Source organism: Callorhinus ursinus, unplaced genomic scaffold (genome assembly GCF_003265705.2).
Source record: "Callorhinus ursinus isolate GAN/ISIS: 27379988/994484 unplaced genomic scaffold, GSC_fseal_2.0 scaffold25, whole genome shotgun sequence".
Taxonomy (NCBI): Eukaryota; Metazoa; Chordata; class Mammalia; order Carnivora; family Otariidae; genus Callorhinus; species Callorhinus ursinus.
The window spans coordinates 32,727,588-32,743,306 of NW_027397087.1; the positions used below are offsets into that span (position 1 = coordinate 32,727,588).

The 15,719-nt window shown below is 39.4% G+C and overlaps 1 protein-coding gene across 2 annotated transcripts in view; it reads left to right on the forward strand.

The window, feature by feature from the left end:
• The first annotated feature begins 2,945 nt into the window (after positions 1 to 2,945).
• PIAS1 (protein inhibitor of activated STAT 1) overlaps positions 2,946 to 15,719 on the forward strand; it is a 117,387-nt gene continuing 104,613 nt past the window's right edge. For both annotated transcript variants that reach the window (XM_025884011.2, XM_025884013.2), the window contains exon 1: positions 2,946 to 3,098. In XM_025884011.2, the coding sequence (XP_025739796.1) occupies positions 3,075 to 3,098 (24 nt within the window). In that variant the 5' untranslated portion in view covers positions 2,946 to 3,074. The remainder of the gene's footprint in view (positions 3,099 to 15,719) is intronic.

The following is a 15,719-nucleotide window of genomic DNA, read 5'->3' on the forward strand; positions in this document are numbered from 1 at the left end:
TTTATGTGTTGGGTGGGACAATAATTTTAGGGCCCACAAAAATGTTTTAAATCTTTAAAATCAGAAGAAAAGGTAAGTATACTCAGCTTGGATTGCATTAGTCTTTATACCAATACAAATGTAAAATGAGTTTTTTTTAAATGCAATTTTTAGTATATATATACTTAATATATTTATATATTTATGGAAGAAGGGGTCTCTGAGGTTCTTTCTGACACCAAATATGTGACATCTTTTCATACCAATTCTCCAACACCAACTAAGTATCCAACAATTCAGTTTTGACACCAACTCCAGGCAGAAGCTCAGACCCCACAAGACTGCCCCTACTTCAGGTACCAGGTGCCAGTTCCATAGGCCACTTGTACTGCTGACTTACCAAATTTGAGGATTCCTATAATTCCTGCTCAGTTTTGATAATTCATTAGAGTAGGCTCACAAAACTCAGGAAAACACTTTACTTAGATTTACCAGTTTATTATAAAGGAAATAACTCAGGAACAGCCAAATGGAAGAGATGCATAGGGTAATGCATGAAGGGTGGGGATGCAGAGCGTCCTTGCCCTCTCTGGGCACCTGGCCTTCCAGTACTTCCATGTATTCACTAACCTCCATCTAATCATGTATTTAGTCTTCATGTTTAGTCTTACCAGTGACCAGCTCCCACCATGAAGCTCCCGAGGAGCCATACTCTCTCACCTCATTAGTATAAGCTCAGGTGTGGGGGAAAGGGGCTCATCATGAATAATGAAAGACAATCCTATCCTCCAGAAATTTTAAAGGTTTTAGGAACTCTGTGCCAGGAACCAGGGATGAAGTCATATATATGTATTTTTTATTATAGAATAGTCCCTAGAAGGCAAAAGTGTGTAGGGCAACGAAAGTCATAGATGTGGTCCTGTCAGTTGACTAGCCTTCCTAGCAGTCCATTTGTGAAATTATGGCATCTTGGAATAGGGTGTTGGTAGTGGATGGCCAGTGAAATGGACAGGCTTGGGATATGTTTTAGAGGCAGAGTCAGCTGGATTGGTGAAGGATTGGATGTGAGAGGTGAATGAAAGAGAGGGACCAAGGATGATTTCCGGATTTTTGGTTTGAACAACTGGCTGAACGATGGTGCCATCCATGGAGAATAGTGGGAAAGGAACAGGGCTAGGGGTAAAATCGAGGCACTATTTGACATGGAAATCTTGAGATGACTAGGAGTCATGAAATAGAGATATAAAGTAGCCAGTTGGATTTGTGAACCTGGATTTTGGTGGGGAGGTCTGGGCTAGACAGAAATTTGAATTTCAAAGAGTTGGATAAATTCACCTGGGGAGTGTAAAAAGAGAAGATAAGAGGGTGAGGACTGGAGGGCTACAACATTTAAAGCTTGAGCCAAAGAGGAGAAATCAGCAGATGATTTTGACAAGGAGGCTCAGTGAAGGAACAGGAAAATCAGGACAGGGAGATGTTAAAAGGAAGTTCAGGGGGAAACGTGTTTCAAGAGAAAGAGTCTTCTCCGCTGTTTGCAGTTCTCCTGAGAGGTCATTTTAGATAATGGAGAATTGACAATTGGTTTTGGAAACATGGAGATCATTAATAATAATCCTGATAGGTGACCCTGATGAGAGAAGTCAAGGCTGGATCAGAGTAGGCAGAGAAGGGAATGTGATGTGAGGAAGGGAGAACAATCACTGTAGAGAGATCTTGAAATACCTGAGAATTTATGCAGTGGAGAGAAACAGAGCAGTTCTGGAGGAGATTTTGGAGTCAAGGGAGGTTTTGTTTTAGGTGGGAGGAATTTCAGTATGTTTATATGCTGATAGGAGTAATCTAATAGGGGAAAAAGTAATGATGCTGGAGGGCGAGGTGATTGTAGGAGTAAAGTTCTTAGGAATGTGGGAGGGAAAGGAATCCAGGTCACTGGTAGAGGGACTCGCCTTCATAGGCACAGGGGCCCTTCTTCATAGTAACCCAAGTGTTACTATGTCTGTAGGAATGGTTTTGATGGTGAGTAGATCAGGGAGTTCATGTCTGTTTTCTTTTCATTTTTCAATGAGGAATGAAGCAAAATGGAGAGCAAAAAGTGGGGGTTGGGGAGGAAGTATAGGAGGCTTTCAGTAGAGAGGCAAAGGTGTGAAATAATTCTTTCATCACATCTACTTAAATGTCAGTTTATTGGAGAAAGCCCTCCGGGCATTAAGTACATCTCCTTCCAACCGCTATTCTCTCACTGAACCCCCTTGCTCTTTTCTGGTACTCATCACCAGTTGTAATTGTATCTTTATTGGTTCACTTGCCTGTTCCTCCGTTAGAGAAGTACAGGAGGGCGGTTACTTTGTTTTTAATTTCCCGATGTATACATAAAGAAACAGGACTGGTACATAATCACTTAATAATTACTTGTTGAAACAAAGAATTAATGAATGAACGTCTTCAGAATTTTGTCTTAGGTCACCCCTGTTAAGTGTTTGGACAAGTCACTTTTCCTCTCTGAGCCCTCATTTCTGACTATATACATACCACGTGAATTGTAATCTTTGCCCACCTCAAAGAGCTGTCATAAGGAAGATCTGAGCTAATAAATCTGGAAATGCTTCATCAAATGATCCTCAAATGTAACGGATTGTTATTTTTAGCCCACGCGTATCCTCGCAGGTAGCAGGTGCCAAAAAGGACTCGCTGATTGGGGGAGGGGGCCATTATAGTTTCTGTGGCTGTAGGCATCGAAGCTTTGCAGAAGGGTTCCGCAGGCCGCGGAGGGGCGGGGCTCAGGCCCGCAGCCCCCTCGCTCCGGCCTTTCCCTGGAGGCGCTAGCCCGGAGAGGATGGGGGGCGGGGAGGTCGAGGGGGGAGTAACTGTCAAACCTCCCCATTTGGCGCCATTATTTAAATGGTACGTGCCGGTCTCGCTGCTGTACGTGCCCGGGGCGGGGCTCCGAGCGCCGGGAGAGGGGCGGAGGCCGGAGGCAGGACGGGGAGGTGGAGGGGCGAGAGGGGACGGGCCAGGGCGGGGCTAGGCTGGCTAGAGGGGCGGGTCTAGCGGCGGCCCCCGGCGAGGTTCAGTGCGCTTGCGCTGACAGACGCAAGATGGCGGACAGTGCGGAACTAAAGGTAAAGCGCAGCTCGAATTCACTTCTAATATTCGGCCGCGGAGACGGCGCCGCTGGTGCCGAGGGGGATGGGTCCGGCCCTGGGGGGCCGCTCGGGCCTGACTCCACCCGGGCCTGGAGTTGTAGGGAGGAGTGGCGCGCCCGGCCCCCGCTGAGGGGGCCCGGCAGCGGCGGGCCGCGGGCCCCGGGTGCCTCGGGGGCGCTGACGGGTCGTCCCCGGCGTGTTATTGTTGTGGGCGCCTCTGGCGGGGGTGGCGGGGGAAGAGATCGGGAGTCGGGAGGTAGGGGCCTCGGCTGCCCCCTGGGCTCGGCTTCTTCACCTTCCACCGGCCTCCCCGCCCCCCCATGGGGAACGGGGGCTGGGGCAGAGTGTTCGTGTAGGGGGAATTGGGAAAGCTCCCCGCCGCCGCTTCCTCTTCCTCCTTTGCAGTCCCGGGCTGCTGTCAGGAGCTCTCCTCAGACCCCCGGGAACTTGGCTTCGGCCGCCCCGCCCCTCCGTGGCTCCCTGCCGCCCCCGCCCCGGACTCGCTCTACCCGGCTGCCCGCTTGTCAGGAGGCGCCCGGGGTGCCCCGCTTGTGGCCAGCGCGATCCTGGGGCTGTGGGGCAGGGATGTGGGGACAAGCTCCGGTAAAGTTTAGTGAGCCCCGGGCCGGCGTTGGGGTTCGGCTGAGGGGTAGCGGGGTAGTCCGCCTGGGCGGGACGTTACTTTCTCTCTGATTCTGGGCAACCGGGGGGGGGGAAGAACCCCCCTCGAAGAGTGTGTATTTGGAAGCAGTGGTGGGTGGTGGGAAGCAGCTACCTCTCCCTTCTTTTCCTTTGCCTGGTGTGGAGGGTGAGAGGAGCCTTTGGGGGTCTCTGCACACACCATGATGGCGATGCTATAGCTGATGGAGGTGAATGGTTCGTGTTTATATCCCCCCGTTGCCTTTTGTTTGTAGGGACATCTTGCTGGCCATGTTGATTTGAACGAAATTCTCCCCTCATCCTACTTCAACCCCCAATAAATAGAATGTTCCTGCGTTCCTCTCAACTGTACCAATTACTCACGCCTCGCGAAATTGGATGAAAGGGTGCCCCCTTTTCCCCGCTTTTTCTCCCACCCCAATCTTCTTTACCTGATGATGGCTTCTTTACCGAAGCAGATATACCACTACACAAGCTGTTGGGGGAGGGGGGTGGAACCCTTATGATTGGATTGTGACAAATGGGGCTCCGCTTGAATAATTTTGGTTTAGTAGCAGGCAGTTTTAACTAACGCGTATTATTTCGAGGCTCTGAACTCGATATTCCCCTCTCTGTGGCTTCCTGTGTGTGAACCAAGCAGCTGGTTATATCTTGACCCAGAGAACTGACATCTCTGTCAGAGTGGCGATTGGGATATACAGTTGTAAATCTTTGGGGAGGGTCCTCTGTCTCTATTTAATAAAAATTATTTTTAAAAAAATTTCTCCGTTATACTGAAACGACAGCTTCTAGAACAGGCAAACACCACGTTTGTTTCTGGAGTTTTTCTGTGGAAAGCTTCGCTGAAAGATCAATTTCCTCAATAATTTTGCAACGTTAACATTCCAAAATTTGTATATTAAGGCGCTGGCTTTGAATGTCATTCTTTTAAAATTTACTTCTAATTACAAATTAATTGAAGAGAGCAGACTTGGAATGGTTGGTCTCGTTTTTTTCCAGTTTCAAACTATTGACGAAATGAAAAAGCCTCAGCAATTTGAATATTTTTGAGGTCATTAACTCTTGAAATAGAAAGTACACAACTTTAAGATACATGTTTTCTATAGTTTCACTCTTAAGATGTAGTCACAGTGTTGCTGTGATCTTTCCTTCTAATATTTATTTTGTTTGGAATCCTTTTGAATGATAGCTAATCAGTTCTGTTATACATGGGCCACAGAATAAAGCTGAAAAGCTTGTGCTGGTTATATTGTCACTCTTGATGCTGTCCAAAGAAACTGGTATGGAAAGCACATGCTGGGAGATTTCCTCCTTTGTTCTTTCTCATTTTAAGAAAGTGCCTTTGGGGATAGATCAGATCCCTGGTTTGAGTCTTGTTAGGTAAAGTTTCTCTTTACAAAAATGAGCCTCTATCAGATAAATGCTAAACACTTGGGGGAAACATTATTTTTCTAAAAATGGTCTCCCTTTTTGCTCTCTCAAAAAATCTACTTGAGTTTTTTTCAGAGGAAAAACTACTCTTGTGTTCCTGTAGTACAATTTTTTCAAGTTATAATAACTGTTTTGACATACTGGTTTGGCATTGTGTGTTCCCAGTACTTTGAGAAGCTGTGATAAATTGCTTAGCTGGTGGTAGCTGTGTTAAAAATTTTAGTACTTGATTGTGGTTAGATTTGCTGGGCTTTTTTTTTTTTTTTTTTTGAAGGGGTAGATGATCTTAGGAACGCCTACCATAGTTATTTGAGAATGTGTGTATATAATTTTCTGTGCAGTAAGCTTTGGAAGATACTCCTTTTGGAAATTATATTTTCTGATGGTTTTTCTTTTTTGTTTTGGAAGTAAATAGCATTTATTCTTAATAAGATAGGATAAGTCAGAATAAAATTTAAGAAAAACCCAGATTTTTCAGCTTTAGGTGAAAATATAGTACTGACAATGGATTTCCAACTATGAGGCTTTGAGTAAATACAGTGACTTTTTTGTTATCTTAATTCACAACCCACATTTCATCTTGCTGTGGATTGTATTCATAATTATTTTCCTCATGGCCCATTTGAGTGAGTTCTTTTAAATCTATAACAAATCTACAAAGATCAGATGGGAAAAATGGATAGATCTGTATCTCCTGTAGGAATGGTGCAAGCTGCAACACTTGAAGATACTGCCAATAAAAATTAGATTGTGAGTCATACATATCAAAAAGAATTCTCTGTGCACATTTGTTTATGAAAGGTTTAATTTTTCATTAGGGGAATACCCATAAATGCCATGTGTAAGAAGGTCGAGAGTGAGCATTTTATTATCTTTAGGAACTTAAAAAGCAGGAGGGTGTGATGGCCAGATGATCTTGGAAGTTAAAAATCTGACAGCTTCATGTAGTTCCTCTTAAAGTACTTTTTTTTTTTTAAGATTTATTTATTTTAGAGAGAGACAGTGCATGCCCTTTTTCGAGGGGGAGTTGAGGGAGGGGCAGAGAGGAGGAAAATCTCAAGCAGACTTCCTGCTGAGCATGGAGCCTGGGGTGGGGTGGGGGGGGGTAGGGGCTCAAGGGCTTGATCTCACAACGCTAAGATGACCTGAGCAGAAATCAAAGAGTCGGATGTTTAACCGGCTGAGCCACCTAGGCGCCCCAAAGTACTTTTTTTATTACAATTTTTTTGCATTAACTCTCAAATCAAGTTATATTGCCCTTTTAACTCACAGGAGGAGCAGTGGGGAGGAAGAAGTTCATCATTTTAGTGGAATAAAATAATGGAATTCAATGGGAAGAGAAGCCATACTTTTGACACTACGCTTTTAAAAGTATAAGCATGTCAGTAAATTCTGTTGTCATATTCTGCCTCTTTATTTTCAAGAAATAGCCACTTAATTTTAATCTTTGTGGTGTGATTTGTCTGCTTTTTATTTCGGATGGAAACCTTACAGTTTATTTGTGAATTTGATTTGACTCTCCCTAATTTGGTTTGGTGTCAGGTGCCACATTTAGATAGCTTTTGTTTTAAGTCACCATTTTTATGAAGAGTATTTAAAAACAATTTATAAAACACTTTGGTTTTTAAGTATTTCATATAATTGTTTTGAAATACTGCTTTTTCATCTACAGTTGTCTCCTAGGTCATTGTATTGTCTTTCTCTTCAAAGAGTCTCTTGTAACCACTGTGGATTGCAATAATGCTTAGTGGTGAGTCCATAGCTGATTGACCTTGGGTTTCTCCTGGTAAACTACATCAACGTGCTGCTCCAGGGTGCTTGCTGAAGCTTTTTGAGTTCAGTGTGATTTGTACCCTTTCCTGGTGGTAACTAGGGATAAGAAAATAAAATGGCTCATGGTTGTAGTGGGAACTGGGAAGAAGTATCTGAGTTTCTGAAAAATTGGGTGTTTATGATAAGATGTAGCCTTTAAAAACAAAGCCCCTGGTTGGTTCATTACTTTATAGAATTGTAGTGCTTTCTGAAGTATTTTGCTCTGGCATTAAGCACCTTTTTCTTTTTTTCATATTTGAATGAATATTTTTGTATATTACTTTGTACTTTATAATGTTGCAGTTTATAATGTATCACATTATCTCATCTGATCTTTCCAACAGTTCTTTGAGGTAGGAAGGCAGGTCATATCTCTTTTATTGATGAAGTGAGCCCAGAAAGAGTAAGTGACTAGCCCAAGGTCATACAAGTAAAAGTGGCAGGAACTTGAACCTAGGTCTTAATGATTTCAAACCCTGTACTGTATAGGCTGCTGTAAAGGTGCCATGTCTGTTCTGGAGCCCTCTAGGGTGCCTCGCTCACAAAGAATTCCAGTTATGTTGTTGCTAATACTTTCCCTCTTGCTCTATGCCAGGGTATTTTTGGATATTCCTTGGGCCTTTTGCAAGGAATATTTTGGAGTTTGTTAGTTGGAATCATAGATGTTAATTCTTGCAAATGTCATTTTGCCAAAATTTCAGAGAATACTGAAAAATAAGCAGAAAAAAAAAAAAAGACACCTGTAAGCCCAGCACTTAGAAATATCATGGTTAACATCTGGGTATCTATCTGTTTAGACTTTCTCTCTGTGAGCATATGTGTATGTATATTCATCACAAAAAGAAATCACGTTTTTCTTTATGTGTAATCTGCTATTTTCATGGCTAACTTTCTAGGTAAGTAAATATAGGTCTGTGTGATCATTTGAAAGGTAACATTGTATTTTATTCAGCTAGTCCCTTATCATTGGACAATTAGATATTTCTGCTTTTTTGCTATTTTGACAAACAGCCTGATATAAAGGTTTGCACGTTTTATTCTAACAGAATACATTGATATGACAGAACTTTTTCTGTGCTTTAGGGAGCAATGCTAATGGTATTTTGATTAGATGAAGTGTTGTGAGTGAAATAAGTAATTCTTGATTTGTTCATTGTCTATACCTTTGTTTCTGTTTCTGTAAACGTATCAGATAAGATTATTAAATGATGGCAGAGTATATTTATAAAAATGTAAGTAAACATTTGATAGAGTATGAAATAGAGTATGAAACAGCATTTATAATTTATTTCAGGTATGTTTGATTTTGGAAATTATATCATAGTAATCAAATATTGGAAGTTTATGTGCCTTGTTTAGATGTGCATCTGTTTTTAACTGACACTTTAAGAAAAGCAGTGCTGAGCATTAATATAAAGTGGAAATGAGAGTTTGCCTTACTCATATTTTTTTCTCAAAACTAAGTGTTGCCAAAATACTAGTTTGTAGATAACATTGTTTTGAGGAAGCTGTTATAGAAAAGAGGTTACAGAGGCAATGAAAATATTTTTCTATTTTAAGAAGAAGCCTTTATGGGTTAAATTAACTAATAAATGCATATGTGAATCTTTATGGGTTAAATCAATAAATGGATATGTCAGTTGAGTTATTATTTGTGCAACATCTGGGAAGTACACTGTAGAAGGAATAGTTGATGAGATTAAGGGCGTGAAAGTGATCAAACTCTAAATTTGACATATCAGATTTAGTCCATGTAAACTTAAATTTATATAACAAGTTTTACCATTAGGATTTTTAAAAATAGGTGAAAAGAAATGTTAAGTACATGGTTGTATTTTATTATCAGTTTCATAATTGCTATGCACTTTTTGCTACTCTTACTACAAAACGTTTGTGATTATACTTCCCCTTCCATGTTAAAAACTGTGGAACTCCCACTACTTTTCATTCCTTCTACTTTTGGTTTAAGTGGTATCACATGAAATGATAGCTCCCAAACTCCTCCTCCCTTCAGAATTACCTGGTAAAACTTCCTTCTTTGTAATGCATTTATAAAACAGAGTAAAATGAAGAAATTACCTTTTCCTTTTCTGTTTCACCTTAGATCAAACAAAATAAATATAAATCCTTTGAACATTAACTAGTAACTTTGAAATATCAGTAACTCTCCAGAGATTGTTGCAAATGTGCCTATTTTTTAAAACTTCATCTCCTTCTTACTTTTCCTGCTATTCTTTTTTGCTTTCAATTTTCCCCCCTTTGGCTGCCAGGTTAATTTTCCCCAAACATTTCTTTTCATCCTGTCACTCCAGTGGCTTTCCATCGAAAACAAGATAAAATCTTAGTTAGCTCTCAGGTATTCAGGATTTTCTATAGTCTGATCCCAGTCCACTTTTTGTGTATTTTGTCTCCTGTACTCTAAGGCAAAAGTCCTTAACTTAAAGCCAGAGCTGTTAGTTTACTTCTTTTTGTTGACTAGTGTTCTGCTTTGTACACCACTTCATTTTCCCCCATTCCTACCCTGTGTACATAGTAGGGGCTTAAGATACATTTGTGAAATGAACAAATTATGTTCAAAATTCATTTCTTTATAGTAAGGGGGCTGATGCACATGTCTATATGACAGTCTGTATTGTAAACGTTCACATCATCACATTTTATTTTATGGCTGCTTTGTAGATGAACTTGAATAACATTAAATCTAGAATAATTTATGGGGTGCTTGGGTGGCTCAGTCAGTTAAGCATCTGCCTTCAGCTCAGGTCATGGTCCCAGGGTCCTGGGATCAAGTGCCACATTGGGCTCCCTGCTCAGCGGGGAGCCTACTTCTCCCTCTGCCTGCCGCTCCCTCTGCTTGTGTGCTCTCGCTCTCCCCCTCTCTCTCTGACAAATAAAATCTTTAAAAAAAATAAAGAAAATCTAGAATAATTTATGAAAGACTGTTTTAGGTTTGTCTTTTATATTTCTTTACGTTATATAGATAATAAGTGACTACATTTCTGATTGTAGTGATATGGCAGTAAATAGAGTACAATTTTAAAGACCTTCATCATCTTCAACCCTCCCCTCCCCCAGAGGTAATCACTTTGGTATCTATTATTTTTTGGGGGGGTGGGGAGCATAACAGCTTTATTGAGATACAATTCACATACCATACAGTTCATCTATTTAAAGTACACAATTAACTGTTTTTTAGTACATTTACAAAGTTGTGCAACCATCAACATAATCAATTTTAAAATATTTTCCTTACCCCCAGAAGAAATCCTGTACCTTTCAGCTATCACCCCCACTGCCCACAACTCATTTCACCCTGAGGCAGCTGCTAATCTGCTTTTGGTCTCTGTAGATTTGACTATTTTGGACATTTCATATATATGAAATAATATATAGTCTTCTGTGTCTGATCTATTCATTTTTCTTTGGATGGGCATTAACTGTGCCTGTATAGTATTTTTAATTTATTGTATGTATATATCTAGATTCACATATGACTGGGCACACAGAAGGAACTCAGTATTACTAAATGAATGTACATGTACATAAGTATATTTTCTAAAAACACAAGTGGGATCATATTATACCTAATATCCTTTAACTTGCTTTTTTCACTTAATATAATATATATTGAAGATCTTTCCATGTCATATCCCAAAGTGAGATCATCTCATTCTTTTTTAACAGTGCACATATTTTGTATGTATATTTATAGAGGTCTACCTCTTGAATTTATCAATGTATATGTCTAAAAGTTCTTAACTTGTGATAGTTTTGTTATACTGTTGCTTTTTTTAAACCAGTTGCCACATTTAATATAATATCTATGGTATTAGCATTGGAGTTTCACTGAAAAATAGGAATAAAAACTAAAACAGGTAAAGGTTGTTTGGCTTGAGGAGAAATGGAATGTAGGCTCTTTATGGGATTCTGGCAGTGCACAACCAAAGCAGTTCATTTTGTATTTGGGTTTCTGAATGTGAGCAAGCCTGTTTTTAGCTTCATGGCATAGTGCTTAAAATAGAATTTAACATGCTATCTTGTGCTTTATGGTGAATTTTTAAGACTTTTTCTTGCAGTCGTGTAGGTCTAATCTTAAAAAAAGATCTGAAAGATTTCAGGATAAACATTTTTCTCTTAGATTAAAATCATCATTCTGGTCTCTGGGGTTCTGTAAGTTACCCAAGAAAGGGAATGTAGAGGCGCCTAGCTGTTGGTAGGTACTTGGCAATAGTTTGTTACTTATTTAGGAAGTTATCTATCACATTCTGTCATTCATAATTTTTGAGTTCCAACTCTGAGGTATCAGGCTATCAGTGGTTTGAGTGTATCTCTGTGTATGTGTGTGTATTTAGACATTCTTGTTATAATGGGATATTTATTAAAAAATTACCTTTTTTTAATCATACAAGTAGTGCATCAGCTATTATTACAGTGGTTCTCAAAGTCCATTTTCCAGGCTTCTGGTGGCTTTCTAGGCTCTTTCTGGGGGTGGTCCAAGTCTAAAACTATTTTTCTAATAGTAGTAAGGCACTATTTATTATATTGGCATTTGCAGAATCAGTGGTGGGTAAAATTGCTGGTGCCTTAGCATGAATTAAGGCAGTGGCACTAAACTGTACTAGTTTAGTATGTCACCATACATTTGGAATTAAAAAATAAATGCCAGTTATCCTTAGTATCCTTAATTAAGCAAAAAAGAAAGTATTAATTTGATTATGTCTCAATCCTTGAATCCATTTGGAAATATATTTTGTGTGATGAAATGAGAAGTACCTGTAAATGCTTTTACTGAGTACCAAATCCAAGAAAAGATTTTGTGCAGTTGTTTGAGTTGTGGGCTGAACTGGCTGCTTTTTTAATGGAATACCATTTTTACTTGAAAGAATGGCTGACAAAGTATGGTTATACAGACTTGGATAATCAGGACATTTCCTCTACAAGAAAAACAACTGACAGTATTTGTTGCTGATGATAAAATTCAAGTTTTCAAGCGAAAATGGAATTTTGGAATACTTGTATTTGCTACTGTGAGTTTGACAGCCTCCCAGTACTTTTTGGTAAGATCAGTGGTGGTACTAATGAATGCGATATATTGAAAGTGTCAACATTTGGAAGAACTGCGTAACTCAGTGAAGCAGTGCTTTCTAAATAATGCATGGTATTGTAAATTCATGCATGGGTAAAAAGATCCATTGGAAATGGAAGATATACCAATGGATTTCAATAAATCAGAGTAGGAAGTATTCACTTGATATGGTTTCAGATTTCATATTGCAACAGCCTTAAAGAAACTGCTGCTTGTTGAGTTTTGGTGAAGAATCAAAGAATATCCACAGTTATCTGAAAAGACTATTGAAATACTATCTTTTTCCAACTACATACCTGCATGGGCTGAATTTTCTTCCTGTACTTCAGTCAGAGCAACCTCATGGAGCAGATTAAATGCAAAAGCAGATATTAGAATCTGGCTGTCTTTTTAAGTCAGACATTAAAGCGGTTTGCAAAAATGTAAAACAATGATAGTCTTGCTAATATATTTTTGCCTTGGAATGTAGTTCTTAAAATTAATATGTGATTTATGTTAACAGATAATTATTTTTAAATGATGATAAATCATTAAAAATTGTTTTAGTTTCTAACAGTAAATATGGTTAGATTTTTAAAAAAGACTTATTTATTTGAAAAGAGAGAACGTGGGGAGGAAAGGGGCAGAGGAAGAGGGAGAGAGAGAATCTCAGGTAGGCTCCCCACTGAGCGCGGAGCCATATACCGGGCTCAATCTCAGGACCCTAAGATTGCTCCCTGAGCGGAAACCAAGAGTTGGATGCTTAACTGACTCAGGCACACAGGTGCCCCAATATCGATAGATTTAATCAACAAAGTGTTTTGGGGTCCTCCATTTTCTAGACTTTATAAAAGAGTCCTGAGAGCAAAAACTTTGAGAACTTGAACACCGTTTATATAAGATTTACAATACCAGGAGTCTGTAGTTTAAAAATCAGACTATCCCTTTCACCTTCTCACCCTGGCATTTTTTTTTATTTGTTTAAAAGAAAAAATGGTTTGCTTATAGATAATGGTGATCTCATTTACAAGGCAAGTTTGTAAGCAGAAACTGTTTAATTGTATCTTGCATCTCTGTAGTAAAAATACTGATGGTTTGCATTGCATTCAATGACTCTACTCTCAAGTGCTTTAAATCAGTTATGGTGTGGGGATTGTGTAACTCTTTATTTTCTCAAGGTTTTGTCTCAACCCTTGATTGTAGTAGGGGATAGAAATAGCTTGGGCAAATGAAAAATACATACAGATGTCCCCTAACCTATTTTAGCCAATAATTTCCTCTTCAGCAGATCTTACTAGGTCTTACCAAATACCTAAGATAATTGGTTTGCATTTGACCTATTTTGTTTTCTTCCTTTCCCTCTTGTGGGATTGGAAGTGGAACCTAGAGATTATAAAACTCTGAATGCTTTTCTAGTTTCTTTTTACCTTTCTTTAGAGTTGCATTTGAAAAGTTTCAGCCTCTGTATTCCTCAAGTGTCTTTCCCCAGGGTGTCAGGGTAATACTAGAAAACAAAGATTTTTGTACAAAACTTATTTTAATCTGTGATTTCAAAATAAAGTAACATCTTAAAGGTGAAAGTTTTTTTTAAGTATGGTATTTTGTGGGTAATTGAATCCTAATTAGGGAAAAGAAAATGAATTTCAGGATTGCCATTATTTTTCACTCCTAAATTTAAATAGTAACCCCAGGAATAGTGCAATTACTAATGAGAAAGGGGAACAGTTAAAGTTAATAACCCTTAATTCCAGACTATTTTTTAAAAAGTTACTTCTTGGTATATGTGGCAACTATGTTAAAAAGTTTTTCTGGGGCATCTGGTTGGCTCATTTGGTGGAGCTTGTGGCTCTTGATCTCAGGGTTGTGAGTTCAAGCCCCACATTGGGAGTGGAGCCTACCTAAAAAAAAATTAAAAAAAAAGTTTTTCCACATGGCAACCCTGCTATGCCCAATGGAAAGGATATTAGATAAGATTCACCTGTAATGAGCAGCATTATTTGCATATAAAAATGTGCTGTAACTCTTGAACAGTTTGATTGAGTAGGTTCAACTTTGCTACTTATAGACTGGTTGATAATTGTTCAGAACTACTTTCTTGTAGGTAAACACTTCATATTGTCCTGAGTTATTTTCTGGAATCTGCTGGGGATCTTAATAGGTAATTCTATTGAGTGTGGAGAGTGATAATTAACATTTTGTTTTGCATACAATGTCTAGTTTTATCTGTAGCTTTAGTAAAAGTGGCCCAGTTTTTGATGTTCAAATGTCTTGTCATCCTAACTGCATAATCCATTTGAAGGAATGGGGTGATGTTTGTGTTTGTATGGTGGGGGTAGTGGTGCTGAGGGTGCTGTGAATGCTGTTGGAATTCAAGGGGCATGTCCTCCATTGAACGTAATTCTGCAGATAAAGTTAATTAAAGGAAAAGTGATATTGATGTGAAGTGCAAATAGTTAAACTCAAGCTTTTATTAATTAGCTATGGGTTTAGGGTATTTGATTGAAGAAGTAATATCTTTTTTTTTTTTTAGATTTTATTTATTTATTTGACAGAGACACAGTGAGAGAGAGAGAGAGAGAGCACAAGCAGGGGGAGTGGGAGAGGGAGAAGCAGGCCTCCCGCTGAGCAGGGAGCCCGATGCGGGGCTTCATCCCAGGACCCTGGAATTGTGACCTGAGCTGAAGGCAGATGCTTAACGACAGCCACACAGGCGCCCCCCAGAAGAAGTAATATCTTAATGAATATAAAAATAATTTTTTTCACTTGATTTAAAAATTGCTTCATCCATTAATGTTTTCCCTTTTATTTTTTTAAAGAATTTTTAAAAAAATGAAGATAGTTTTTTTTTTAAAGATTTTATTCATTTATTCATGAGAGACAGAGAGAGAGAGTAAGAGAGAGAGAGAGGCAGAGGGAGAAGCAGGCTCCCAAGGAGCAGGGAGCCCGATGCGGGACTCGATCCCAGGACCCTGGGCTCATGACCTGAGCTAAAGGCAGACGCTTGACCATCTGAGCCACCCAGGTGCCCCAGTGTTTTCCCTTTTATAATCTTACGTGGCTCATTAAAAACATGGTGTTGAAGAGAACTTATTTTACTTCCTATATAGTTAGGTCTTCTCATACAGTCATGTATTTATTCAGTTAATATTTGAGTGTATACTGTGTGTCTGGTATTAGTCATCAGTATACAGGGATAATTAGAACAATTCCTGTTGGAAAAGAACTCAGTCTGGTGGAGAGACAGATACATACTATCTTGCATCATAATTATCTGGTTAAGACCAGTAATAGAGCCATGCATGGTTGATGTGTACATTTTACTTAACTTTAAATCTCTATATTTCTGAATTATTATTTTTTTCAAGATTTTATTCATTTATTTGAGAGAGAGAGAGCATGAGAGAGAGATCACGAACAGGGGGTAGAGGTAGAGGGAGAAGCAGACTCCCTGCTGAGCAGGGAGCAGGACGTGGGACTAGATCCCAGGACCCTGGGATCATCATGACTTGAGCTGAAGGCAGACACGCAACCGACTGAGCCACCCAGGCGCCCTGAATTATTATATTTAAGATTGTTTCTCCTCAGCTTTCACATAAGAATTAACTAGATCGGTAGGAAAAAAAAAGTTA